General features: G+C 61.2%; 1 protein-coding gene across 9 annotated transcripts; it reads left to right on the top strand.

The window, feature by feature from the left end:
* Positions 1–221: 221 nt before the first annotated feature.
* STRA6 (signaling receptor and transporter of retinol STRA6) lies at positions 222–27898 on the top strand. Of its 9 annotated transcripts, none has more exons than XM_077881859.1 (19): positions 222–350; positions 7024–7158; positions 10999–11065; positions 11315–11400; positions 12531–12670; positions 13138–13161; positions 13349–13515; positions 15070–15192; positions 17267–17334; positions 17503–17579; positions 17845–17906; positions 18807–18969; positions 22385–22460; positions 23470–23603; positions 24933–25050; positions 25134–25235; positions 25981–26144; positions 26341–26481; positions 27027–27898. In XM_077881859.1, exons 2-19 carry the CDS (start codon positions 7052–7054, stop codon positions 27173–27175), a joined length of 1968 nt encoding a protein of 655 aa, XP_077737985.1. In that variant the 5' UTR covers positions 222–350; positions 7024–7051; the 3' UTR covers positions 27176–27898. The 9 variants fall into 9 exon arrangements, with proteins under 9 accessions (XP_077737985.1, XP_077737987.1, XP_077737980.1 ...); XM_077881861.1 differs by lacking the exon at positions 222–350 and adding an exon at positions 687–858 and having other exon boundaries at positions 6983–7158; XM_077881854.1 differs by lacking the exon at positions 222–350 and adding an exon at positions 718–858.
* Positions 27899–28000: the final 102 nt, after the last annotated feature.

The following is a 28000-nucleotide window of genomic DNA, read 5'->3' as shown; positions in this document are numbered from 1 at the left end:
ACGGGGATGGGGATCGGCTGGCCCACTGTCCCCACAGCCTTGGGGGTTGCAGGAATGTGTTTGGGATGAAGAGCAGGCCCCAGAACCCTGGCCTACTTCTGGAGAGAGACTGGGCTATGGGGAGTTGAGGAGAAGGCTCTCCCCCTTGAATGGATCATTCCTGAAATCCAAGCTCCAAAGCCCCACAAAAGTGTGACAAAGTCCCCCTTCCCATGGTCAGGGCCCTCAGCCCAGCTGGGCAGCAGCGGGAGGCTGATCGGGTTATTAAAAGCTTAGCTGGTGGCTCCCCTCCGGCTTGGAGCAATTCATCAGGCAGTGGCCCCGGGAGTGACGGATGGTGACAAATGACGGTAGGTAGGGGGTTCCTGAGCCCATCCGGGGCCACAGCTGGGGAAACTCAGCCATCAAAGCCCGGCGGGCTTCTCCAGCAGAGGTGACTCTGAGGGCCAGGGAGATCGAGTTTCGGGCAAATGGTTTAGGTGGGGCGGGGGGCCCTCGGAGACAGGCCGTCCTGTGTGCTGCGTGGGGCCCAGGCTGGTTGTGGGCCGGGCTGGAGAGGTGGGGGGGGCTTGTCCAGTTCTGGAACCGCAGGCGGGAGGCCCAGGGTGGGGGGCAGGAGGCCGGGGCTGGGAGGCGGGGCAGGGCCAGCCCCCGCGGGTGGGAGGGTGGGTGGGAGGAGGGAGCCGCCTTCCTGGGAGGAGGAGACGGAACACCTCTGAAGCAGGTGCTGGGGACCCTCCCTGGGGCCCTCTGCTGAGCCCGCAGCGCCCGGGCCTCCGGGATCCCAGCCAGCACCGGGGGAGGAGGCCTGGGTTGCTGGGGAGCACCCCCGGGGGGCCAGAGCCAGGCCGCGGCCAGGTAGGACAGGGAGGGGGGGAACAGGGCCGAGGCCGAGGCCGGATGGGACGGAGGCGTGGGGCACAGCGGGGGATGGGACTGGAGACCTGGAGGCGGCGGTGCTGGGGGACCCTGGGAGCCTGCGCCAGCTCCAAAGACAGGGACACATCAGAAGGGTTTACTGTGAGCGGCGGGAACAAGGAGAGAGAGAGGGAGAGAGAGGGAGGGAGGGAGGGGAGCGAGCTCGGGGATCTGCCTCCGGTCAGCTCCTCGGTGGCAAGGAGGGAGGGCAGCACGATGGCTCCGTCTCAAGGCCAAACCGTGGCGGCGCCACCCGGGGCAGGACGGGCTAGGAGTCCGGCCTCGTCCAGCCCCGGAGAACCTTCACAGCCCTCTGGCCAGTCCTCTCCTGAAGGCAGGAAACCCTCTGTAGCATCTCGATCTAGCCCTCTTCTTGATTGCCTCCCCTGATTGGGGGCTCACTACCCTGGGAGAGGAAGAAAGCTCCCTTTGTCCTGGGCTGAATTCGGCCTCTCTAGCTTCCCCCCCCTCTGAGTCACTTCTAGCCTCGCACTCCGGGAGGGGCGGAACATGCCGCTCCCTAGCCCGGCTACCTTCCTCCCACCCGAGCAGTCAGTGTCTACACTCCCACCAGAGCAGTCGGGACGAAATCCCTCCTGTCTGATGGTGGTGGTGGTGGGAGGGACAGGATTCCAGGAAGGGTGTGTCAGGTGAGGCCTGATGCTCCCTTGTGGCAAGGAGGTAGGAGGTAGAGAGCCATCCCCCCTCGCCCCTCATGAGCTTAGCAGCCAACAGCAGGCCTTCAGGCCCCTGAAGGGGTCAGGCTGTGCCTGGGGACAGGCTGGGCACCCTTGTGTGTCGGGGACAGTTTGCTACATGGGCGCCCTGTACATGGGAGCAGACTCGGAGCCCACTGACCTGCGTGGGGTCGAACCTGACTGGGCTCCCTCTCCACAACGGACCCCATGGGCAGGGCCCAGCTGCAAAGCACCGCCCCTGCTCCTGAGTTCAACACCCCTTGGGCATTCCCTGCTGACTCCTGGGGGTGACGGACACTGCTGAGGCTCTGAGGTGTCACTGAAGTTTGGGTACTGTGCAACTTTTAGGGGGATGTGTTGGACTCCGAGAAGCCGGGGCCGGGCTGGGAGGCCGGTGGGCAGTGGGCTGGACCTTCTGCAACTGCTCACCATGGTTCTGACCATCGGGCCCCAGCCTGTGCTTGGTTTGGCCATGTCTGAGGGTCCCTGGGATACGACCAAGGTTCTGAGGTGTTTCAGAGGTTCTGGGGCAATACTGACCTTCTGGGGGCTTGTGCGGGTGACACTGAGGCTCCAGGAGGTCTCCCGGTGTTGCTATAATTCTGGGGGCTGTTGCTGAGATTCTGGAGGTGTTCTGGAGGATGCGGAGCCCTTGGGGGTGGTGCTGAGGTTCGGGGGATGCTGCTGGCGTTGCATATTGCCTCTGGCCCACTGTTAGCTCCTTTTAAGCCTAGCACTTTGCCCTTAGAGGATTTTGATAACCAGAGGCTGCTGAAGGCGCACACGTGGGCCTCTGTTCCTGGACGCAAACATTCCTCAGATTTAATCAACTTGAACAAAAACATGGGGAGGAAGGAAGCCCTGTCCCAAGGCCTCCGTGGGCCAGCTCCAGCCCCAGGGGCAGAGCAGGGCAGCTCCGTGCCCAGCCCAGGTAGGAGGAGATGGCCTTTGTCTTCTCGGAACCCAGAAGCCTTTGGCGACCCTCTCTGCGACCCTCTCTGACACTGAGTAGGGCTTAGACACCCTCCAGTCTGTGCCCAGCTGGGAGCCCTGCTGGCCTGGGCCGCCCCTCAGGTCCTGCCATCAGCCTCACCTGGATGTGCCCACGTGGGCTCATGCAGGCCACACCTAGGTGGTCCTGACCCCTGCCCTGTCTTCTTGCCTTCCAGACCCCCCTTCTTAGCTCTCTTAAGGTTTCATTCTTACTACCGCTGGGGCCCTGCTCCGGGCCCCCTCCTCCAGGAAGCCTCCAAGACTGCCTAGGACGGCTCCTTGTCCGCCCCCCCACCCCCTCCTCTCTTCCCCGAGTGTCTGCAGTGTGTCTCTGAAGTCCCTCCATTCTCCAGGCCCTTCTCTCCTGGTGGCAGGCGCCAGTCTCCGACTCTTCAAGGCATGAGTCACGCTCTAAAACCAGCTCCAGGGGTTTGGCTGTGGACCCTGCTGCCGGGTGGGGAAATTCTTCTTCGGGAGCACGGTGTCTCTTCTCAGTATGCTTCCCAGCCTGCTTGCTGTCTGGCCTGGTGGCATCTTTCCTAACACCTTGGAGCCAACCCTCCCGTTTTACAGAGGCAGACCCCAAGCTTTTCCAGCTCCAAGCTGGGGAGGTACTTTGGCTCAAGAAGCGGGGTCCCCCTCCCAGCCTGAGCCATGCAGCCACCCAGTATCCGTGGTGCCACCTGGCCTGTCTTCTTCCCAGCCCCCAGCACGATGGGTGGGGAGCTGCGGGCCAGGAGGGTGGGTTGAAGACACCGGGCGGGGGGCCAGGGGGGACACCTGGGTCATCACAGCCTCAGTGGCTTTGGCCTTCTTGCTACAGCCAGCCAGCCAGCCGGGTGCCTGGTGTGCTGGCTCCACATTCTTGGGCCATGAAGTCATTGAGGGCAGGGAGTAGGGGCCTTGGGGAGAAGAGAGCCCACAAAGAATCTCCAGGCTGAAAGCCCTACTCCTCCTGGGACGAGGCGGGTTGAGACCCAGAGAGGCCAAGGGAGTCACTCAGTCACTCGGCCAGCCCAGGGTTCAGACCCAGGTAAGCCTGCCTCCCCAACCAGGGCACTTTCCAGTGCCATCCAGCAACCGTGCTGTTCCTCCGGGGCCTGCTCCTGCCTGCTTCCCGCGTGGCCCTGATCTGGGCACCGGGCACACGCTGCCTTCTGGCCACTGTGCCTGCACCCAAGTGAGCAAAAAAGTTCACAATGTCCTCGCCTCTGGTGGGGGCCTCCCCAGGGAGGAGGGAGGGGATATGGGCACTGGGGTATCCCTCGGGGACAGTCTTCCAGAAGGCATCCACCGCGATGGATGCCAGGGAGCCGAGCGGGGTTCGGTCAGGGAGAGGTGCTGTGGGGCTGGGCTGGCCTGGGACCTCCCTGGCAGCTCCCGAGGCTGCTGGAGGCTCCTCAGGCACCCGGATGGCTTCTTCCGTGCCCAGCTGGATACCCCTCCCTTCCCCCAGGTTTCTGCTCAAATGCCCCCTCCTCTGTGGGGCCTTCCCTGACCAGCCGGCCTAAAGCAGCCACCTCCTGTCTGTGTCCCTCTTCTCTGATCCTGCTTTACTTTCCCTCTCAGCACCATGACACGGTGTCCCCCGCTGCCCCAGGTCCATGCTCACTGCTGCCTTCTCAGCGTGTAGAACCTTGCCTGGTGCAGAAGGGAGATGCAATCGGCATTTGTTGAATAAATGAATGAACGAACAAACCAGCCTGGGGAGGCTCCCTCGAGGGAGGGAAGCAGTTTCTGAGAGGCAGCATTGCCCAGCTGTGAACGCCTCTGCCTTGTATACAGGGAGTGAGCTCCCCATCACAGACTGGACTCCAGTTGCTGGAGGAATCGCGAGTGGGGATTTAAGATGGGATAGGAGTCGCTGCTCTCTAGGCTGGGAGTCCAAAGCTCCTGAGCAGTGGTGGGAATGCGGGGCTGTAGGGTTGGAGCCGAGGCTGGAGACCAAAGCCTGGCTGGAGGCAGAGTAGGCTGCACAGGACAGGCCCATGGACAAGTGATGCTCACTAGAACAGGCCATGGTTTGGCCAAACCCAGTTTATAAAGTCCTCGTCACCCAAGAGCCCCGCGCTGAGTGCACATCAGTGGGATAAGGGAGGAAGAAGAGGAGAGGCAGGTGCCCCAGGACCTCGCTGCCAGGCCTGGGAGGCTGGGTTCAGCCCAGGGTTCCGGGATCGGATGGGCAGTGGGGGCTCCTGCTCCCTGTTGCGTCACAGAAAGTTTGGGTTCAGTTCTGAGTCGGCTGCCGCTGACAGCTCTGGGGGTGGCAGAGGGGTGGTCTGAGCCCTCTTCCTGGAAGAGGGTCATCTGGGAAGGAGGGGGAGCCACGGGGCCAGCAGAGTGCTCAGTCTCTAATCCTAGAAGGCCTTGTGGGGCTGGCTACTAAGTTTGAATGGGGAGCTTTTAGGATTTCTTTTTTTTTTTTTTTTAAGATTTTATTTATTTATTTATTCATGAGAGACACAGAGAGAGAGAGAGGCAGAGACACAGGCAGAGGGAGAAGCAGGCTCCATGCAGGGAGCCCGATGCAGGACTCGATCCCAGGACCCTAGGGTCATGCCCTGAGCCAAAGCCAGAAGCTCAACCACTGAGCCACCCAGGCTCCCCAGCTTTTAGGATTTCAAGCTCTGTCTCCTCTGAGCCTCCCCGGCGCTGTTCCTTCTATCAAGAACACACTTCCTTCTCCCCCACTCCCATCCTCAAGACCCCCACTGTCCGCATAGCTAACTTTTCCTTACCCTCAGACCTCCATGGAAAGGTTTCTTTTTTCGGGAATCCCCCATTTTTTTTGGACCAACTTCAGCTTCCTGTGGCATGCATCAGAGCAGCCTGTCTTCCCTTTGTAGGCAGGAAGACTCAGCCGTGTGGTTTGGCTAATTGTCTGCGTCTCCCCGGGGAGGGCACACTCTCCGGTCCCAGGGCCCAGAGCCGGCCTGCGCTTAGTAGCTGTTCAATGAATTTACGTTAAAAGAGTACAAGGATAAATGCTTTTTGAGCAACCACTTGTGGAATGAACGAGTGCCTTGGCTGGGGAGGGCCCCCCTGGGGTGCTGGAAAGACAGGGAGCTTCAAATGTGCCGTGGGCCTGACCCCCCCACCCAGGGACAGGGGCCTGAGAACAACTCAGTGTGTTTATCTGCATCTTGTCTCCCTTCTGAGCTGGGGCCAGGAGGGGGAGGGGAGCCAGGCCGGGGTACAGGCTTCTCAGGGGTGGGGGGAAGGAGGGGAAGCCCCAGACCTTGCCTGGGCCCTGCCTTCCTCACCCTCACCCCATGGCGTGGGCGGAGCCGAGGCAGGAGGAGTTCTTACTTACCCCCTGGGTCTGGTTTGTGTTTAAAGGACTAATCTCCGCCTCGGGAGGGTGAGTTATCTCCTGGTGAAATCAAGTTGGAAACTAAAGTTTTGACCAGTGAGACACATGTTGCCTCCTTCATGGAAACCTAAGAGAAGGCGCAGACAGGCTCCCCATCCCCGCCTCTGCCCCTGCTCCAGCCCCAGCCACCTCTTTGGGTTGCAGAATGCTGGACTTGTGTGTTGGGGGTGCGGGGGGCCCTGCAGATGCGGTGGGCAAGGATGTGTGTGCAGGAGGCGCAGGAGGCAGGTATGTGTGCGCAGCCAGGTGCTGGACCCTCCTGGCCACACCCCTCCAGGGCTCAGGCCACCAGTGGAACTGGGGCCTCCTACCCTGGGAGGGGCAGCTTGTAAGGACCACAGTGCGATCCCATCACGGAGGGCCAAAGGAGCCAGCGAGCAGAGCAGAGCAGAGCGCAGGCTGGGGCTGGGGCTGGGGAGGCGGTGTTGTCTCCACGGGAGCCCAGCAAAGAGGGGGATTGGACTCGACCTGACCCGACCCCGACCCGACCCAACCGACCAGGAGGGCAGGAGGGACCTGGAGCCCAGCTGGGAGGGTCCAGCTGTGTCGCCTGCCTGTTGCCCGCCCATCCTTTCATCTCTGCAGCTCCTTCCTCCCTGCCCTTCCCCAGTATGTGTCTGTGGGTCCGTTTGGGTGGCTTTGGGGAGCGGGAAGGAAGAGGGGGGGGTCTCTGTGGGCAGCTTGGATTGGACAAACTTTCTTTGAAAATGGTCCTTCGCCCAAGGGCTGGTGGTCAGATGATCAGACAGGTGCTCCGGCAGGAGTCCAGGGACCCCGGGGGCGCACACTTCCCAAGGGGGTAACGCCCCCTGGGGGAGCGGGCAAGACGGGGCGGGAAGGGACGGGAAGGGACGGAGAAGCCCTTCCCTTTCCCCGTGGGCCAGCCCGGCCCTCCGGACGGCTTTTCCCAGAGAGCTAAGAGCAAGAAAGTAACCTTCAGGATTAAAGAGAAACGTTTCTTTGTTTGGGTTTCTTTTTTTTTTTTTTGTTTCTCCCTAAGCCTCTTTTCACATCTGTAGTGGTTTTTCCCCCCTTGTCCAGGGGAGGGGGGGAGGAGAAAGGCCGGAGCATGTCGTCCCAGGCGGCGGGGAACCAGACCACCTCCGGAGCCGCAGACGACTACAGCGACTGGTACCTCGACGAGCCCCAGGATGGCCAGGAGCTCCCGGCAGAGGGGTAAGTGGCCCCCACCGCGTCTGCCAGCAGAGTGGGCCACGGCAGAGGTTGCTGACGGGGGACGGGGCAGCCCCTGGGCAAGGACCCCTGGGAGGAACGGGGCCGCTCCTCTGCGGCGTGACCCTTGGCAAGGCACAGCCTCCCCGGGCTTCAGGCTCCCGAGACACCAGAACAGCCCTCGCCCTGGTGCTGATGCTTGAGGTGGGGAACGTGGGCCAGGCTGTCACTCAGAAAGCACCTGTGTGATGTGTTGTTTGTTTTTATAAAAAAAGATTTTATTTATTTATTCATGAGAGACACAGAGACACAGGCAGAGGGAGAAGCAGGCTCATGTAGGGAGCCCGATGCGGGACTCGATCCAGGGACCCCAGGATCACACCTTAAGCCGAAGGCAGATGCTCAGCTGCTGAGCCACCCAGGTGCCCCCTGTGCGATTTGTGAGAAATACAGTCTCCTGGGCCTTATCTTTGCGAATTCAGGTCCAGCTGGTTCCGGGATGGCTCCTGGGTGACTCTGGCCTGTGGCTGGGATGCAGAGTGTTGGCTGAGTGGGTGAGGGAAGTTGGGCCTGACTTCAAGGGGTTACTGGTCCCTATGGTGACCATCTGGGGTGCAGTGTTAGCAGCGTCAGGCTCCCTGGGCAGCCCAGGGCAGGGGGAGGCCTTGAGGAAAGATGCCCCCCCCCCCGCCCCCTGGCCTTTGGGCAGCTCTGAGTCTCCACGAAGATGAGGAGGCCCTTTCTCTTCTGCCAGAGTGCTCGGGGGAGCCCACGGCGGGAGGCAGCCTCGGCCCATCCAAGGTGACTACCTCGGCCCATGGCTCCCTTGGCCAGAACCTGTCTTTGTTTAGTCTGTGCGCCCTGGCAGAGGGGCTGGGCCTCCCTGGGCCCCACATGCTGCCAAGAACACCTCGCCTATGTGGGCCCCACAGTCCAGATCCCCCCTTCTTGTTCCTGGGCCTCTCCTCATCCCCCCTGCTTCCCTGTTCTGAGGGTTTGAGGAACTGAAAAGGTGAGGCTGGGGAGGGGTGGTGGGGGCTGAACCAGATGTGCACACATCTGCTCTCCATCAACAACTCAAACTAGAGTGGGGGAAATATTGGCAGGCGTCCCCGGGAGCTGGGGCTGTGGCCTGGCCGCGCTTGGGTCACCCGGCAGGGACGGAGGCCCCACCCAGGCCTCGTGCTGGGAGGACCCAAGGTGCCGGCCACCTGGATTTCCTGCCCCCTTCCCTGGCTGATCTAGACAGCCCGTGGGCTCCTTGTCTCTGCTGCATATTTTGGGGGTAAGAGAAGCAGCAAATTGGGGAGGGGCCCGGAAACCCACGAGGTTATGGATTCTGACCTGGGTTAAGACCCTAATCTGTAGTTGCATTCCCAGGAGCCTCAGGGCCCTGGGCATCGGCTGGGGCCAGGCTCCTGGGATATGGCCTCAGAACGAAGCTGGGTACATGGCCGGGCCCGGGGGAGGGGAAGCATTGCCTCTGACGAGGGAGGCATCTGGAATTTGCCGCTGCCTTCTACCACTGCCCCAAGGATGAGGTCTGTTGGACTCTACCTACTTGGCCAATCCGAGCTGCGTACCTTGGCACCCCCCCCCGCAGCACCACCCCCGAAGGCGGAAGCTCAGGGGAATCCCAACAAGATGACCTTGAGCCTTCCTCTCCCTAAGCGAGTCAGATACCCCAGGGAGGCGGCGCGCCAAAGCATTGGGGAGCTCCTGATGGTGATCCCCCTCTGCATCTCAGCGTCCCTCAGCTGGCTGGGGTTCCGGCTGGCGGGCACTGGCGACAGTGGCCAGCTGGACTCCTTCTCCTGGTCACACTTGTCCAGTTGTCCTCGTGCTGGAAATACCTGATGAAAGGGCTGGGGAGGCAGGTAGTGAGTCTGATGGGGGTGGGATGTGTCATCTGGGATCTTCTGTGGGCACAGGACTGGCCCTTTCCTACCCCGGAGCCCCCCAACCCTGTCATGTGCCCAGCCTGACATCTGCCCATGTGTTATCCACTTATCACCAATACTGAGCTGCTGGGCCAGAGCCTGGGGACACGAATGCCTATGACAGCTGTCTACCTCCCTGCCACTTCAGAGGGCTGCCTGGGGAATCGGAGGCTTCCCTCCAGGCCTGGCCTCCCAGCAGGAGCTCCGGGTGATCTGCAGGCCCTGCGCTGGGGGCAGGGAGTGTATCAGGGTCCAAGGACCCGGGTGGTCAGCTTTCCCTCCCACCCAGAGACATGTGCTCCCCCTTCCCCTCTGAGTGGGGCCCTCTGTGGGCTCCTGCTCAGAGACAAACTTCTAGAAGCATTTGTCTTGCTCCTTCTTTTTTATTTTATTTTATTTTATTTTATTTTATTTTATTTTATTTTATTTTATTTTATTTTATTATTATTTTATTTATTCATGAGACACAGAGAAAGAGATAGAGGCAGAGACACAGGCAGAGGGAGAAGCAGGCTCCATGCAGGGAGCCCGACATGGGACTCGATCCCGGGGCCCCAGGATCAGGCCCTGGGCTGAAGGCGGCACTAAACCACTGAGCCACCTGGGCGTCCCTGTCTTGTTCCTTGGTCTCAGTGTCCTCCCCACTCGGCGGTCCGGCCTCTGCCCCTGAGTGCGAGACCGAGCCTGCTTTTGGTCCCCACCTCCCCTCTGGGCCTAGAGCTCTGCGGTCATCCTGGAAACCCCCCTCCATGTAGCTCTCCCTCCTACTCGCCTCCGAGCGCGGCCTGTCGTCTCCCTCCCCCAGCACTGCTTATGCTGAACTCTTTGGAAATGCTAACTTTCAACTGTTCTTGCCGTACAGAAATGACTCTTTCATACGGTTCTTAAACCTAACGCTTCCTTCCGTCCTCCTTACCTCTCCCCTCCCGGTCAGATGTGGGCGCTGGAGCCAGACGACCTCAGTTCGAATCCTTGCTCTGCTGCTTTCCTAACTGTGTGATTTGGGCAAGATACTTGGCCTCTCTGAGCTTTGGTGTCCTTGTCTACACAAGGGGATTAATAATAGCACCCACCTCTTCAGTAATACCTGGGTTGCCTGGGTTAATGCGTGGAGCAAACAGCACCTGGCACGTAGTCCATTCTTAGTAAGTACTAGTTACTGCTGCTGCTATTACTGAGATTGAGCCCTAGGAATCTCCCCAGATCTAGAACACTGGCGCTGCAACACCCTCGATGGCTCCCTAGTGCCTCTCGCGCCTGCTGTGACCTGCTCCCCGCCTGCCCCCACCCCGTGACAGCAGCCGACCTGAAAGCCTTGCTAGGCCCCAGCCACACCGTCTGTTGCCTCCACACACGCTTCCTCGTGTTCCTCCCCCTGAGCGTAGCTCCCTTTCCCCTTCTTTGCCATAACAAACCATCTTTTAAACTCAAATCAAATGCCACAGGGCCAATCATAAGACCATACATCTGATTGCTCCACCGAGGCAGTTCGCTCAGGGCTCAGCCCACAGTTCCGAGGACAGGTCTGTGAGGCCTGGAGCAGTCAGGCTGCCTGGAGGAGGGGGGAATGAAGTGGGATTCGAAGGCCAGGAAGAATGGATGGGAAAGAAGGGGGCTCCAGGCTGAGCTGACCCCCTCTGTTTCTTCCGTGCCTTCCCCTGGGCGCCCGCTGTATCCTTCAGCCCCGTAACCTCAGAGCTTGGCATGGGGCTGGCACCCCATGAGGGGCCTGAGAGCCCTGAATGACCCCCAGGAGGTGGAACTGGGCAAGCCTGTCGGGGAGAGATGAGAGGGCTGAGAGAGGTGGCGGGCAGGGCCCAGTGTAGAGCCTGGAACCCCAAGCCTGGCTGCACATGCCAGGGGTCCTCCCACCAGCCTGAGCCAGCCCTCCCTCGCTCTGCAGGGCAGTGCCCTCCTGCCACCCCAGCGTGCTCTCCGGCCTCCTCCACACCTGCCTGGCGGTGCTGTCGGTGAGTCTAACCTGAGGCCAGCCTAGTCACTGCTTGCACCCTATTGCCAGACTGGGCGGGGGGCTGGCGGAGGGGGACCCCGAGAGCCTCAAATCCGGGAGCGGTCTCAGGGTAGGGCCCCAACCGGGATGCAGGCCGAGTCCAACCCCTCCAAGGTTCTCTTGGTCAGGCCCTGATATGCCACATGATGGTGCCCTGGGCGGGGTGCTGTCCTGGGCACCCAGGGCCTGCTCTGCGCTCTCCTTCCAGGTCCTCGTGCTGCTGCTGCTGGCTGTGCTCATGAGGCGCCGCCAACTCCGGCCCCGCTGCAGGCATGGTGGGCCTAGACTGCCCAGGTGGGTGCCGAGGCCTGGGCGCCGACAGGGCCACTCTGGGACTGTGAGGGCCTCAGCCACACCCCCACTTCTCTCAGCCCCGGGGCGTTCGCTCTTACTAAGAATGGACTACCTGGATCTCTGGGCCTAGGCGGGGGCCCAGAGGGAAGGGGAGGGCCCCACTCAGGCCGCCTGCTCCTGTCCCAGACCCAGGGAGACACCAGCTCCACGACCCATTTCCTCAGATGGCCCATAGCCTGGCGACACGTATCCCATGCCATCTGGACCTTCATCTCCCTTGAGGGTCTCACCCGGACCCTGATGCTTGATGGCAGATGATGTGGGCCTCATCTCCAGTCCCTAAGGCTAGAACTTTCTTCCCCTGTCTCCTTCAGTCCTGCGACCCCAGAGCCTGGGACAGGGATGAACTTCAGGAGATGAGACTGGGCAGGTTCATGGGGGAGACACCAAAGGGTTGGGGGAGGTAGTGGTTAGAGCCCCAGTGTAGACAGCCTTGCCCCCCAGGCCCAGGCCACGCACCAGGTGAGTCCTGCCATGATAGATTTGGGAAGAACTAGCTTGGGCTACTGGTGGGCCCAGGTAAGAGCTTGCCCTGGGTAGAGGGAGAAGGAAGCGGTTGGAGCTCTCAGGGCATGAGGTCAAGCTCGACAGAAGCAGAGGGTCTGAGTGGGGCCTGCACTGAGCCCAGAGGGCCGATGCCTGGGACAGCTGTGCCCGCTGTCTGCCCTCTGCCCCGGGGCCACACCCGGGCTGGGGCGGTGGTTGTTGCATAAGGATGTTGTGACTCTCCATGCTCTCTGAAGACTTGCCAGCTGAGACAGACTGATTTGTGTGGAGGCAGCTGTTTCCTGGAGCTTCCAGGGTGGGCGGAGGGAGCAGTGCTCGGGCTTGTTCCCACTGCCTGAGTGTGTAAGGCTGGGGGTGTGGGGGTAGCTCTTGAGTCACTTTGCCATGGGACCCAGAACTTGGCACATGGGGGCACTCCACAGATGTGGAGTGGACAGAGGGTGGGCCTCAGTTTCCATCTGGAAAGTGTCCCCCTCTACCTGCCTGGTTTACGGGACGTGGCGGGAAATGGGGGTGCAGGGCCTGAACGACCCCTTTCTGTCCTGTCCCTGTCTCTACCCCAGCCCTGTGGACTTCTTGGCTGGGGACATGACCTGGACAGTGCCCGCGGCTGTCTTCATGGTCCTCTTCAGCTCCTTGTGTTTGCTGCTCCCCGCTGAGGACGCGCTGCCCTTCCTGACCTTGGCCTCGTTCCCCAGCGGAGGTACCCGGGGCAGAGGAGGTCCTGGGGCCGGATTGGCGGGCTGGGCTGGGCTGGGTGGAAGTCCAGAGCCTGGGGCAGAGCTCTTCTGCAGGGAGTCAGGGAGTCATCCCCGTCCTGAGCCACCGCCAGGAAGATGCTGTCCTGCTAACCTCCCAGCCACAGTGCGTGACACGCCCTGTCCACCTCCTCTGTTCTTGTGCCAACCCCTTTTCCAGAAAAGAGAATGAAAGAGGGCGGGACGGAAGCGGGGGCCGGGGACAGTTCTGGAGAATTGAGCTGGGCTCAGGGAAGTGATGGTACTAGGACAGCTGCCGCCAAGAGGGGCCACCATCCTTAACATGACCCCCTGAGAGCAGCCAATCCTCACAATGCCCACAATTCGAAGCGTGGCTGTTAGCCCTGTTTCACCCTGGAGGACGCTGGGGGTCAAGGCGGGCTAACGTGCTACCCTTATTTCCATTTTACAGATGGAAGAACTGTGACTCTGAGAGGTAACTTGCCCGAGATCACAACGCTGGTACCGGTCAGAACCTGAATTTGAATGTGGGGCTCTTGCTCACGGAAGCAGCTGAGGGGCTCAGGAGGGGGAGGCAGGAGAGTGGCCCGCCGGGGCTGGGCCCAGACCGCCCACATCTGCCTCCCCATCACATGTCTCCCTCTGCCCATCTTGTCTTCCAGGGCCTTGGAAGATACTTGCCCTGCTCTATTACCCTGCCCTCTACTACCCTCTGGCCGCCTGCGCCACCGTCAGGCACGGAGCCGCACACCTGCTCGGCAGCATGCTGTCCTGGGCTCACTTTGGGGTCCAGGTCTGGCAGAGGGCAGAGTGTCCTCAGACACCCCAGGTAACCCCTGAGTCACAAGAGCCTGAGCAGAGGGGCATGGAGGGGCTGCGTGAACCGGGGGGCTCCTTTCCTCTGTTTATTTATTTATTTATTTATTTTTATTTTTTTCTTTCCTTTCCTCTGTTTATATGCTGGACTTCTCTGCTGTGGCCTGCTGTGCACAGAATTCCACTCCTGTACACACAGGCCCTTCCCAGCTTGGGCCCTCTGTCCTTGGAGGGGGGGAGTGGGTGGCAAGGCAGCTGGGCCTGTCCTCAGGAGCTTCTGCTCCAGGAGGGGGCCAGGAGGGAGGAAGAGGAAGCCTGAAATCCCTCCATTATTGATTCCCCAGCCTTGGCTTTGGCCAGGCTAGAGTGGGAGCGAAGAGATGGAGAAGGGTGAGCCCTGAGTTGGGGGATGGCTAAAAAGAGAATTCTAGAACGTCAGAACCTGGTTCACAGGCTGTTGGCTGGAGTGTGAAGCTCCCAGGTCTAAGCCCAAAGGGTGGAGGCATAGGTTTCAGAGCCAAACAACCTGAGTTTGAACCCAGCTTCTTTCTTCCCTCCCTCCCTCCCTTTCTCCCTCCCTCCCTTCCTTGCTGCCTTCCACAAACATATTTGAAGCACATACTCTGTACCAGGGACATTTCTAATAATGAAATACAGCTAGGAACAGGACAGATGAAGTCCCTGGCATCCCGAGAGCTGCCATTCCAGAAGGGAAGATACAGCAAATACATAAATATACAGAATGATGCCAGGTGATGCTAAGTGCTTTGAGGAAACCATGTCACCATTCTGAGATTCAGTTTCCTCCCCTGTAAGCGGAGATAACACCATCCTCCAGGGTAGAGATGAAGATTAGTTGGTTTCTTTGAAAGCAGGGACTTCGTTGGTCTTTTTCATCACCCAGAACCTGGCACATACTAAGCTCTCAGTAAAAATGCATTGAATTGAGAAATAAATGAGTGGATCCAGAAGGGGCCTGACCCCGGGAAGGCAGTGCTAGGAGGTAGGGCTCGTGCTTCCCTGGTGCCCAGGTGGCAACTGGACGTAGGTAGAATTAGGCCTTTGTCTAATTTTCAGGGGCTTGTGCCCAAAGCCCAGGAACAAAGGAGCATAGAAAGTGGGTATCCCCGGTTTCAGACCCCAGGGCAGCCCCAGCTCCCTGGGGCAGGGAGGAGGGGATTACATAACTTCCTCGCTGGACTTCTCTAAGGGCTGTGGGAGCCCAGGAGCCCAGGAGCCCCAGGGAGGTGCCTCCACGGAGCCTCAGGAGGGCAGTGGGAGTGTTTGTGCTGAGTGGCCTGGGAGCCAAGAACCAGAAGATAGAACCAGAAGCCTCAGACCAAAAATAAATAAATAAATAAATAAATAAATAAATAAATAAATAAATAAATAAATAAAAATAAAATAAAATAAAATAAAATAAAATAAAATAAAATAAAATAAGAAGAAGCCTCAGACCACCCTCAGGCCCAGTGGGAGCCAAGTGGGAAGGGAAGTGGATCCTGGTCTTCGGCTGGGGGAGGAAGGCCGAAGGTAGGTGTGTCTGGATGTCGGTCTCTCTGTCTAGATCCACAAGTACTACTCCCTGCTGGCTTCCCTGCCTCTGCTTCTGGGCCTTGGATTCCTGAGCCTTTGGTACCCGGTGCAGCTGGTGAGAAGCGTCAGGCGCAGGCCAGGAGCGGGCTCCGAGGTAAAGGGGCAGGGCCGGGCTGGGCTCCTCTTCACTCCCAGGATGTCCCGAACTGCTGCGTATCTGTTGATTCCCTGTCCTGTCACGCCTGACGTGAGCCACAGAACATAGCGGGTGCTCCGAAAATATTTGCCGAGTCACCAAGTGACTGGGTAGTCCTCCCTCCCCGAGCAAAGGTTAGGCCAGGCCCTCGGCTGGCACCCGGGATGCCTGGGGCACCCAGCTGCATGCACGGTGGGGATTCAACAGAGGGGGGGTGGGCCGGGGGACGGGGAAGTCCGAGCTCTGCTTCTGATGCATGGAGACTGCAGCCAGAGAAATGAGACCGGCCAGGAGCCTGGTGCCTCCTGGGAGCTCTGCGGGTGCCCACGTGCTTCAGGAAGCGCCCGGGGCAGAGTGGCGTAGGAATCAGTCTGGGGCTGGTTGGATAAAGTGAGATAAAGCAGGGGCCTGGGAGAACTGAGGCAGGCTGGGAGGGCTTCCTGGAGGAGGTAGGCTTCAGTAGGGGCTCTGAAGGACAGGGAGGACCGGGAGCACGGGAGGAATAAGAAGGCCTGGCGGGGGTAGGGAAGAGGAGGGAGCAAAGGGGCAGAGACGGGTAGTGTCTGTTTTGTTCACATGTAATTTGTAGCTCTGGGCAGATCTCAGCACGTGGTAGACCCTCTGCAAATATTTCTGAAGGTTTCGATGGACGGGTGGGTGGATCACAGCGAGGGAGAATTCCTGCAACCTCATCAAGGAGCCTCCCAAGGGTCAGGCCCCGAGCAGGGCGCCAGGGCCCAGAGCTACCGACTGTGCGCTCCAGGGGCTCCCGGCGCCCGGGGAGTCAGCAACAGAGGGCACCGTGCGACCTGAGACGTGCAGCGGGGGCCCAACCAGAGGCGAGGGCAGAGGGCGAGGGCAGAGCCGGGTCAATTCTCTTCTCGGTGGGGGAGGAGGAAGACGAAAACCAGGCCTCAGAGGCCCCCAAAGGGAGGGGCAGCAGCGGGGAGGCCGAGGCCACAGCTGCCCAGGGGCCCGGTGGCTCTCGGGGTGGGGAAGGGCGGCAGGCGGCAGGCGGGCCAGACAGCAGCGAGCTGCTGGTGCCAGTTGCTGGCCTGGAACGGACGCCGGGCGCGAGCAGGTGCGCGGGGGTCGATGCGCGGTCCTGGGTGGCGGTGGGCGGCTGGACCACGGGCGGGGCTCAGGAGGGGGCTGGGACGGAAGCCGGAGGGGGATCGCGGGCCCCAAGGATGGAAGGAGACCGAGGGGAGAGAGGCCTGTGGGCTCCGGTCCCCCAGCGGCCGCCCCGGGTCCTCCGTGGGCCCACCCCACTCCGGGTGGGTAGCAGTAGGCACCTCGGCTACTGTCCCTGTGCCCTCCTGACGTTCACTCTCCTTGGGAAGCCCACTGTCCCCTCATTTTCAGTTGGCTCCGAAGCAGGGAGCGGCTCCCCAGGGGCACACGTCTTCCCTGCTGGGGCCCTTTCCACCCTCCGCCGGGGCCTCCTCTGGCGCCTCTCCCCTGGAGGAGTCCTGGGAGAAATCAAATCCTCTTTGGCCCTGGGGCAGAGCGGTTTAAGCCTCAGGGACCCAGTCAGGCTTAGAGCTGACCCGCAGCTACCCTGGGGTGGGGGTGGGGGTGGGGGTGGGGGGTGGGGTGGGGGTCCCGGGGTTGCCATGGCAACAGGTGACAGCCTTGTATTCTCCTAATGATGGGGGGCAGGGGCTCACCCCATCTTGCCGTGGGCCTCTGGCACTTGGCAGGCAGCTTAGGGCCTGGAATGTGGCTTAGGCAAATCCTGTCACCCTTGTGATCTCCCTGGGGTAGCAGGAGAGGCCTGGGGGATGTGACCTGGAACGGCCCGTCCTGTGTCCCGCTCAGGGATGTGTCCAGGGGAGACGGAGAGCTGGAGCCAGCCCTTAGGAATAGCCGCTCAGCGCTGAGTCTTCTAGAGCCTGGCGCTTGTCTCCCATGTGTGGAGGAGAAAGGGCGGCTTTAAGGGCCATGGCCCTCGCCCCCGCAGGTTGGCCCTTCTCTGCACCTCGCCACAGCCCCAGTCGGGTCTCATCTGCTCGCGCGTCTGTCTCCCCAGGGGCTGCAGAGCAGCTACTCGGAGGACTATCTGAGGACCCTCCTCTGCCGGAAGAAGCTGGCAAGCAGGTGAGGTCCTAGACGCATCCTCCGGCCGCTGGGCAGGCCCAGTTGGCAGGCCACTTCGGGGGCTGCCCCAGGCAGCCTGGGGGGCAGCATGAGAAACAAACCAAACTGGGCTCGGGCTCAGGGCAGGGGCTTCTCCCGAGGGAACCGCCTGCCTCTGTCTTTCTGCAGCTCCCGCGCCTCCAAGCACGGCTTCCTGTCCCGGGCCTGGGTGTCCTACAGAAACTACATCTACACTCCACAGCGAGGTATGGAGGGGCAGCTGAGCCGGAGTGGCAGGGCACATCGCTCGTCCCTTGCAGTGAGAGGCCAGCTCCCGTCCCCCAGAACCCTTGTCAGGAGGAACAGGCCCCGCTGGGGACAAGGGGAAGTCCCTGGCTTGCCTTTGCTGGGCCTACAAGCCCTGGCCCTTTTCCTGGGCCCTTTGGGAGGGATGGGGGCTCCCGGGCCTGGGTGGTGCTACGGCTTACCACCTTACCCCTTACATCTTACCCCTTCTTTTGGGGTCTGCAGGATTCCGACTCCCTCTGAAGCTGGTGCTTTCAGCCACTTTGACAGGGAGCGCCATCTATCAGGTATGTCCTGCCCCTGTCGTGCCATCTGCCCCCAACCCCTAAGCCTGGGACAGCCTAGGCCCAGCTCAACTGCCCAAAAGCCCCAACCGCAATCCTGTCCGGCTGCTCCTGGACACCTTGGGAATACTGGCCTACACGCAGGAGAGGGAGTGTCAACTCTCATGAGGCTCCTGTACTCAGAGCATGAGCTTTGGAGTCATACAGACACGGATTTAAATCCTTGCTCCATTATTTACCTCCTGTGTGACCTTAGGCAAGTTATTCAACATCTCTGAACCCATTAGCTGTAAAATAGAGGAACTAGAATCTTTCCTCTTTGAGCAGTTTTGGGAGGGTTTAGGCAGTTTTGGGTAGTTTGGAAATAATATGTGTTTGAGATATTGAATAATCCCCTCCATTGCCACCCCCGGAAAACTGAGAAGCCCAAATCCTGGGAGGTAGGTGTGATTTTTCTCCATTTTACAGATGGGCAAAATTGAGGCTCGGAATTAGACCTGACCAAATTCCCATCGCTAATATCCCAAGGTAGCCAAAATGTGAGCCCAGGTCCCTCTAGCTTCAATGCCTGTGCTCGTCTATGGGATACTTGGCTTTTGCCAACACGGGCGATTGGAAATGTTATTTTCTGCAGTTTAAACAATAGACGGCGGATAGATAGAGGTGTAGACATACGGCTGTGCTGCTTGGAAGCACGGCTGTGGCCTGCTGGTATCTCTTTGCAACGTGCGGGTGAGGGGCCGATAAGAGCCCTGAGGGGCGTTGGGCAGGGGGATGCGGGCTGTGTGCTGCCAGGGTTTCTGCCCCAAAGTCACCCTGCTGGCTGAGAAGACACTTGGTCCGAGATGGGGGCCTGCTGTGAGCATGGCCAGGTCCCCGACCTTCCTCGTGGGGCTCTTCCAGGTGGCCCTGCTGCTGCTGGTGGGCGTCGTACCCACCATCCAGAGGATGAGGGCGGGGATCACCACGGACATCTGCTACCTGCTGGCCGGCTTCGGGATCCTTCTCTCGGAGGACAAGCAGGAGGTGGTGGGGCTGGTGAAGTACTACCTGTGGGCTCTGGAAGGTGAGGCCCCCGGGAGGCCTGAGGGGGCCCAGCGGGGACATGAGGGGCTACCCACGTTCAGTTCCAGCCTGCCAGGGCCACGCGGGGTGCTCTTGGGCATGTCCCTTCCTCTCTCTGGGTCCCACCTGCCTCACCTCCAAGCTGGGGTGCTGGCAGTTTCCGGGTCCGGGTCTCTGAGACTTGAAGGAGTCATCCGAGCAGCCCCGGGGCTTGTGAGGTGTCTCCCGGGTCTTCGCTCAGCTTTCGGGTGTGGAGCCGGGCAAGGCTTCGGGGTGTGTGAGCCCCTCCAGCCTTGCCGGGGGAGCAAAGGAGGCAGTGATGTGGGACAGGGGGCCGGGTTCTGAGCTAATAATCGCCATGGCGGGCGGGGTTGGGCAGGGTAGTGCTTCCTCTTCCCTGATCCCTGTCCTCCTGGGCCCTCTCCTTGTGCCTTCCCTCCCTGGGAGGCTTGGGGGGAGCCTTGACAATGAGGCCCTGGGCCAGGGAACCCTACCGGCCTCCCCTTCTGGGGTCTGATGCCTCCTTCAGCCCTTAGTCTGGCCTTGCACCCGCACCACCTCACAGGCCCTGCCAATAGCCCTGCGGAGGAGATGGGGAAGCGCCCCCCTTGACTCTCAGGGCGGCATTGCTTGGGGCTGTACCCGCTAGAGAGGAGCCAAGAGGAATACAGCCTCCTGCCACCTGCTGGGGCTCCCTCCACACCTCGAGACAAAGCCTGGTGGTCAGGACTCCTGAGGCCTGCATTCGGCTGACTTGGGAGCCCCCGTGGGTATGAGCACCCTGGCTTCTGAGGAGCACCACGGGGGTCGGAGCTTAGGCTGCTCACCCTGCAGATGGGGCGTGACTGCTCCGGCGGCGCCACTGCTCCTGGCCATTAGCACCGTCCTCTCCCCACAGATTGGAAAGAGGCAGGAAGTGGGGGTGGGCACAGACGGGTGCAGGGGCTGCTTCCTTCCCAGGCCGCCACTCCCACCACCTTCCCGAGCGCCTCTGCTCCCATCCCGGAGGCTACCCTGCAATTGTGGCCATGTAAGCTGGACAGGTGACAAGTTCTGGGTGGGCTGCAAATGACATCGCCAGGGAGGTTTTTCCGAGTTGGCTGCAAGCCGGACCACAGGCAGGAGCGGACGTGGCCCACATCCGCCTGCATCCAAGGCCGGCACCCACACAGCAGCCCTCTTAGGTCGGCATCGTCAATCCTCATCTTGCAGGACAGGAAATGGAGGCTCGGAGGCCAGGAGGGACCTGCCCAGGATGGCGGACTTTGCTTCTACCTCCTACACTGACATTTATCATCGCATCCGAGCCTCAAGGCCTCCACTTTGGATCTTCTCAGATTCAGGGGCCCAACAGAGTAGGGTTTACTCTCCCAGCCCACAGATGAGCAAACTGAGGCAGGGGAGGATTAGAGCTAGGCCCAAAGCCACTCAGTAAGCCACAGTTGGAACTGGGATCATATCCGGGCCCAGGGGCCGTTTGCTCTGTACTGAGTTCATGTCTTCTCAACTCCAAGAGCCTGTTTTAGGGCTGCCCCTGGGCACCTGGGCCATAAGCCTGGCGTCACTCGCAGAGGGCTCGGCCTCTGAGCCAGGTGGACCAGATTAGAACTCCCGCTCCATCACTTAGAATCCGCGTGATCTTGGGCAAACGGCTTCTCGGGACTCCCGTTTCCCGACTGCAGAACCGGTGTTGAAGCTACAAAGGCAGCCTTGTCCCTGAGGCCCTCCACCCAGTGGGGGAAGAGAGATCTATCTACCAGGCAGGGTCCCAGGAAGCAAATAGCAGGAAGGGTTTACGGGTACCAGGATTTGGGGAGACCCAAGTTTGGAACCAACTGAAGGAGAGCGGGGCAGGAGGTAGATGAATGATGATCAAAAGCCAGGCCTGGCGCCACGGGGCTTGCTGAGCCTTCCCCCTGTGTTAACCCATTCACTTGCCTGCGCCCGCTCAGCCGGCAGGCTCCTGACCTGGCAGGAAACGGGCCACAGTGCCCTCCCGCTGGGTCATGCTGGCTCCCTAAGGGCCAGTGGGGCAGGGCAGAGCTGCACACCCCCAGCGCTTTCCTCTGCAGTTGTGTCCAGCCGTGGCTGCGCCTGAGCATCGCCCGCTAACTTCTTTAAGACCCCAAGGCTCAAGCCCCTTGCTAGACCCCAGAACCACTGAGGGTGGGCCCAGCCTCTATGCCTGAACGAGCCGTCCTGGTGGCTGTGATGCAAGCCTCCCTCTGAGAACCCCCGTGGCGGGCACCTGATACCAATCGGTGGGTTGGTTGATTCTAATCAATTGCTGATTGAAATGAATCATTAATTCAATGATGAATTAATGATTCATTAATTCAATGATGAATTGGATCATTGGATCAATTAATCAATTGATCCAATGATTCAACTGGACCATCGTCTTTGGAAGGCCCCCGGTGCAGCGGCTCCCCGCCAGGCTGCACACAAAACTCCAAAAGCTCAGGACCGGATGTCACACCCAGAAATTCCGATTTTCTTGGCACAGGGTGCTGCCTGGGCGGCGAGGGGTTTTGCTGCTCCAGGTGGCCCAGCGGGGCTGCCGGCCCTGAGACCACCGCTACGGCCTCGAGGCGACGTGCAAGTAGCGTTTGCCTCTCCGCGTGTGTTTGAGTCTCCGGGTGGGACACTGGCCCTGGGATGACTGAGGCCATCGGGGGGCAGGCTCCCTGGGCTGGTGCTGGGTCTGCTTGGTGTCAGCCCATCGCTTCCCAGCGGTGCGGCTGGAGGGTCAGGCCCTCTCGCCGAGCCTCAGCTTCCCGGGTGGGCCCGGCCTTGTCGGTGGGGCTGCCGTGAGGGCGCGGGCCGAGGCGGGCTGCGGATGGAGGGCAGGAGAGCCTGCTGGGCTTTAATACTTCAGCGCTCGCTCCGCACAATGCATGCTCCCCTGCTCTGAGGACCAGCAGACTCGTGTGCGGGCATGGCCAGGGCTGGGTTTTAAGGCCCACGTCATGCTGGGAGATGGGCAGCCCGGCGCTGTGCCGGCATGAGCAAGCTGAGGCCGGGGGACCGAGTGGCCCCCCGAACGCCACATGGCCGGGAAGCCGAGATGGAGGCGGTTGCCGGGGTGGATGGCACCTCTCTCTGGGGATCACACAGCACTGGGAGCAGCGAGACAAGGGTGGAGACCAGGCCTGGAGGCTCAGAGCCGGCCTCTCCTTGTCCTGGCCACCGTGTCACTGAGCAGGATGGGAGGGCTGGGATCGGTGACTCGCACTGCAGCCGAGAAGGGCCGGGCGGTCGGCGGTGGCAAGGGCCTCTGCTCAGGGCGGGTGTGGGTATGGGCGTGGGTATGGGCCCTGGTAGCTCCCACCAGGCACTTCCCCGGGGCGGTTCAGGGGCTCCCGAGGGAACTGCAGGCTCCCGCTTCCCACTTGGCTCCCTCTCTGCCCCTCCAGCTTGCTACATCTCGGCCTTGGTCCTGTCGTGCTCACTCACCTTCCTCATGCTGATCCGCTCGCTGGTGACACACAGGTCAGTGGCAGGCTCCGACCCCCGGGTGCAGATGTGGGGAAGAGCTGCAGGAGGCCTATGGGGCCGGCCCTGGGGCTGGAAGAAGGGAGAGCCACCGTAGGCCCCACTTGTCCCCGTGTCCCGCCCTGCTGCCCAGGGCCTTCTCGGTGACCAGGGGTGGCCTTTGGACCTTGCCCCCTGGAAGGGGCCCACCTGGGTGGGCTGACTCAATGGGGAAGGCAGCGTGGAAAGCCCACCCTGCCCTGGGATGGGAAGAGGAGGCAGAGCAGAGGGAGGAAGGGCTGCAGGGCTGCGTAAGGAGCAGCAGCAGGAGCGAGCCTGCCTCGTGCCAGTGTTGGCGCTGGTGTCCACGTCAGCGTGGAGGAGAGCCGGCTGCTGCTGGGCTGCCCTGGGCCGCGGAATGCCACGCCACGCTGCCTCGCTTGCGCTTGCCCTTTCGCGGGGAGGGATACGGAGCTGAGTCGTGGGTGCAGAGGCAGGGCAGCTTCTGGTTGGGAGCAGGGTGATGGGAAAGGGGGCGATGTCAGAGGGCACACTGGCCGGGCCTCGGGGTTTTCGCCCAGGGATCTCTCCCCACAGGGTTGGCCCTACCCAGGCTGGCACGGAAGTCCCCCGAGCCTCTGCCTTCCGGGAACCTTGCCTCCTGCCCTGGTGGCCCATCTGCGAGTCCCTTTCCATTCCTACGGTCCTTTCCTCACTTTTCTGACTGGCTCAGGTTGAGCCTTCTGCCTAAATTTGTCTCCTTGATCCCTGCCTCGCCCCCACCTGGGCACCAAAACTTACTCTTATTCCTCCTTTAAGACTCTACTCAGAGACCACCTCCTCCAGGAAGCCCCACTTGACCACCCAGGCTGGGTTAGTAATCTCCCCAGGGCTCCTGCAGCCCTTGGCTTTCCTGCCCATGGCCGCAGGTTGTAAATAGACAGGGAAGAATTTAGGGAGTGTGTGTGTGTGTGTGTGTGTGTGTGTCCTGAGGTCCCTGCCTTCCTCACCCCTGTCCCCCAACCAGGGCCAACCTGCAAGCTCTGCACCGAGGGGCTGCCCTGGACCTGGGCCCCCTGCCCCAGCACCCCCACCCCTCCCGCCAGGCCATAGTGTGTTGGATGAGCTTCAGCGCCTACCACACTGCTTTTACCTGCCTTGGTGAGCTCCCCCTTGCACACCCCAGCTGGCTTCACCTGGTCCCCAAAACTGGCCCCAGTTGGGGAAGGGAGAGTGCTCAGCAGGTCTTGGATGCCCCTGGGTGCTGCCTACCTGTGCTGGGGCCAACTCCAGGGTGAGAGTGAGAAGACGGACCCACCTTCCTTCTCGGCCTCCACTCAGGTTTGGGGAGGGGGAGCAGGTGCAGAAGCCCTTGGAGAAAAGACAGCCCTCACCCGAGGATAGCCCCTCAGTGCCACCAGCTGTTTACACGCAGGGTAGACCCAGGGCTGCAAGGTGGGAAGCTCAAGGAGGCCTATTCCTGCTTCTCTAAGGGAGCATTATGCCACCATGGGCTGCCTTGGAGGTAGTGAAACCCCTGTCACTGGGCGTATGAAGGCAGGGTCTGTGGCCGTCCCTGGGGCTGCAAAAGGGGTCCTGCCCCGAGAGGGTTAGGTTAGGTTGCTTTCCAGGACCCCTCCTAGCTCCATTTTATTTTATTTTATATATTTATGACAGACACAGAGAGAGAGAGAGGCAGAGACACAGGCAGAGGGAGAAGCAGGTTCCATGCAGGGAGCCTGACATGGGACTGGATCCCGGGACCCCAGGATCACACCCCAGGCCAAAGATGGCACTAAACCCCTGAGCCAATGGGGCTGCCCCAGCTCCAAGTTTCCCATTCTTCCCCGGGGTGGTGTGGTGAATAAAGGCCTCTGAAGCGAGGGGCTGGGGTCCGTGCTGCAAAAGCAAGGGCCAGACTCCCCTCCCGGATGGTTCTTTCAGTCCTCACCTCCCTGCGGGAGGAGGAGATTGATACAGGAGAAGAGGACTTGCTAGCACCAATACTTGGGATTCCTCATCCCGGCGGACTTTACGCCTCCCGAGCTCTTTTGTCCACGTCTCCCACGTAAACAACTAGCCAGTTGCTTCAATAGACGACTTGCCGGCGCCCGCCGTGTGCCAGGCTCTGGCCAGCAGGACCCTAAACGTTCATTCAAAATGCAATCTTGTCCCCAAAGACTCCGGGGCCATTGGGGGGGACATAAGTTTTGCAGAGCACTTTGAGGCTGTCCTAGAGTGGCCACAGACATACTGGATCATCACCATAAGCCTTCCGAGGTAGGGGCCACTACCCCAGGTGACAGAGGAAGAAACCGGAGTTCAGAGAGGCAAAGTAACTCGCTGTGGTTGGCACAGCGAGGCAGTGGCAGAGCAGGGATCGGAAACCAGGCCCGTCCCGTTCCTCAGCCCTTGGGCCCCTGGGATCGCCGGGGCGGCCGGGTCGCGCAGAGCCCCACGTCTGTCCCTCTGCACCTCGCCATCCTGTAGGGCTCCTGGTACAGCAGATCATCTTCTTCCTGGGGACCACAATCCTTGCCTTCCTGGTGTTCATGCCCGTGCTCCACGGCAGGAACCTCCTGCTCCTCCGACACTTGGAGTCCTCATGGTGAGAGAGGCGAGGAGCTGGGGGCTCTGGGACCACTTCCCAGAGGGCTCCTAATAGTGACATCCTCCCCACCCCCCCTCCAGGCCCTTCTGGCTGACCTTGTCCCTGGCTGTGATCCTACAGAACACGGCAGCCCACTGGGTCTTCCTGGAGACTCACCATGGACGCCCAGAGCTTACCAACCGGTGAGGAGCCTCCTGGGCTTGTGGCCCCCTCAGGACCTCAGCCTCTTCTTCGGGGTCTTTTCTTTTGTGTCCTTCTGCCTCCACTGCCATGCCTCCCTTTTCTATCTCAGGGAAGCCCGGTGGGGAGTAGGAGAGCTTGTCTTTCCCAAACAGAAAGGGAACAGTGGCCCAGCCTACTCCGGGATACCTCTGTTCACCTATCACAGTGCCAGAAATACTCCCGGAGCCTTTGCTGCTCTGGAGATCAGCACTGCTCTCCCCCCCTGGATCCTCTGTGCCCCCAAAACCATGTGCCTCCCCCCTTCGCAGGAAGGAGGTTAATAGAAACATGACTTGCATGTTAGGTGGAAAGGCTGGGGGAGGACCTCAGCGCCAGGAGGGACTCAGAGTCAGTAGACAAGGGACTAGGGGAGGGAGACAGAAAGATCCAGGCTATGAGCCTCAGTTCTGCCGAGCTACACAGCCTTAGCTAAGCCACCTGATGTCTCCGGGCCTCAGTTTACCCTTCTACGGAAGGGAGTACCACCCCCCTTCTCCCATGCTGGTGGGACACGAGCCGTATGGGGAGGGCAGGCCCAGCACAGGGCAGGCTGCTTCGAAGGTGCACTCGACAAACGGCAGCTGGTCCATAAACACTCGGCGGCTGTGCTCATCCAGGTCTGCCCCTGACCCTGAGGAAGGGGCTTGGCGGGGGGGGGGGGGGGGGGGGGGTCCAGCCTCAGGCTTTTCTCTCCCCCCACCCCAGGCGAGTGCTCTATGCAGTCACCTTCTTTCTCTTCCCCATCAACGTGCTGGTGGGTGCCATGGTGGTCGCCTGGCGGGTGCTCCTCTCTGCCCTCTACAACGCCATCCACCTTGGCCAGATGGATCTCAGCCTGATGCCACCTAGGGCAGCCGCTCTGGACCCAGGTAGGGTCACCGGGCAGGGCCAGGAGCAGGGCGGCCGGGCCCTGACCTCGTGCACGTGGTAATCCATCCGCAGAGCCGGTCTGTAACCTCGTACAGCGGTGTGTGTGGGCTCCTGGGGAAGGGGGCTCCCGGGGAGGGGCTCCGGCAGGTGCACAGGCCACCCGCCCCCCAGCGCTGCCGTCCTCACCCTCCCCAGGCTACTACACATACTGCAGCTTCTTGAAGATTGAGGCCAGCCAGTCGCATCCAGCCACCACAGCCTTCTGCACCCTGCTTCTGCGCACGCGGCAACCCCGGCGCCCCCAGGACGGCCTCAGACGGGGGGAGGAAGAAGAAGGTGCGCCCTCCCCCTGGGCTATGGGAGTGGAGACCACCCTCTTCTCTGAGGGAGGCACACCTGGTCCCCCCCACGTAGGATGCGTGTGCAACGACAATGGGGGACAGCGGGGTGGGTGCCAGGAACACGCTCGCTTCCTCCCTCCCTCCTCCGCTGCCTGGGGGAGAAAGGAAGTGAGGAGTTTCCTGGTCCCTCTCAGGGTCATTTATTTCCACGGTACGGACACGGACACGTCTCCTCTCTGCATTCCACAAGCGCGCACACACACCCCCTCCTCACACGCAAAATGAGGTGTCTGCCCCCTCACCCCGCTGCCTGGAGAGTATGGAGGAGGCGGGGGGGTGGGCACTGAGCTGGCTACCCCAGCTCTTCCTCCAGTGCCCACCACCCCCGCCCCCCGTCTGCCACCTGCAGGATGACCTCCTGAGCCTTTCGGAACCCCCTGGGCCCCAGGCCCCCCAGGGACCTTGAGGCCGCTCAGGGCTGGTGCAGGGGGCTCGGCTGGGTGCTTGCTGACGGACTCACAGAAAGTCTCTCCCTCTTAGGGATGCAGCTGCTGCAGACCAAGGACCCGGCCGCCAGGGGAGTGGGGTCCAGGGCCCGCCAGGGCAGGGCCCGCTGGGGGCTGGCCTACACGCTGCTGCACAACCCGGCCCTGCAGGCCTTCCGGAAGCCGGCCCTGTCGGGCGCCTAGGCCAACGAGTGTGGCCCTGAGGGCGGGGAAGCCACTGCCTCCTGGTGGGTGCTGGGGTGCTTCCCCTCCTCCCAGCCCACGTCCTCCCCAGCCTCCCCAGCATCCTCCCAGCCCTGGGAGCCTCTGCGTAGTGCCCACAGCTCCTCGCCTGAGTGAGTTCCCCCATCAGCCGCCAGCAGCAGAAGCCAGGGCGCTGGGCTCGGGCGGAGGTCTGTCCGCACCAGGAGCCTTGGGAGGGCTCTGGTTGGACTCTGGTTGGGTCCTGGTTGGGCCCCCGCAGGCTCTGGAAGCCTCCTCTGGAGGAAGGAACTGGTGGTTTAGGCCCTTGGTCTGGGGGGTCAGTGGAGCTGGGCGGCCGAGTCCAGGCCACTCCCCGTGCTGGCTCTGCACCCGCCTCAGCTCGCCCTGCAACCCTCTCCCGACCGGGCCGGGGGTTCAGGCCAGAACAGCCTCCTGTGCCATCTCAGCCCAGCTCAGCCTCGGATTCACCGCCACGAACCACACAGCATTTCCCCCGCTGCTCCCTGGGGGGCCTCGGGCCTTCCTGTAAGGCAGCCCCTGGAGGAAACCATGGGCTCCCACCCGGCAGCGAAGTCGTGGCACAAACCAGGCCCCACACCCCGCTGGCCACACTTGAGAGCCTGATATGTTTGCAGTTGGTGTGCCTTTAGATATTATGAAAGAGGGTAGTGTGCTCCCTGTAATAAACTTGTCCCTGAGAAACAGTCCTCCTTCGGGGCGGGGCACATGGGGGAAACCGCCCTATTGCCAGTAAGTCAACGCTGCGTTTGTGGGCCCCCGGGGGGTTGGGGTATTCTGGTTGCG

Source organism: Canis aureus, chromosome 32, assembly GCF_053574225.1.
Source record: "Canis aureus isolate CA01 chromosome 32, VMU_Caureus_v.1.0, whole genome shotgun sequence".
In the NCBI taxonomy this organism is placed as follows: Eukaryota; Metazoa; Chordata; class Mammalia; order Carnivora; family Canidae; genus Canis; species Canis aureus.
This window is presented reverse-complemented; position numbering and strand designations above follow the sequence as displayed.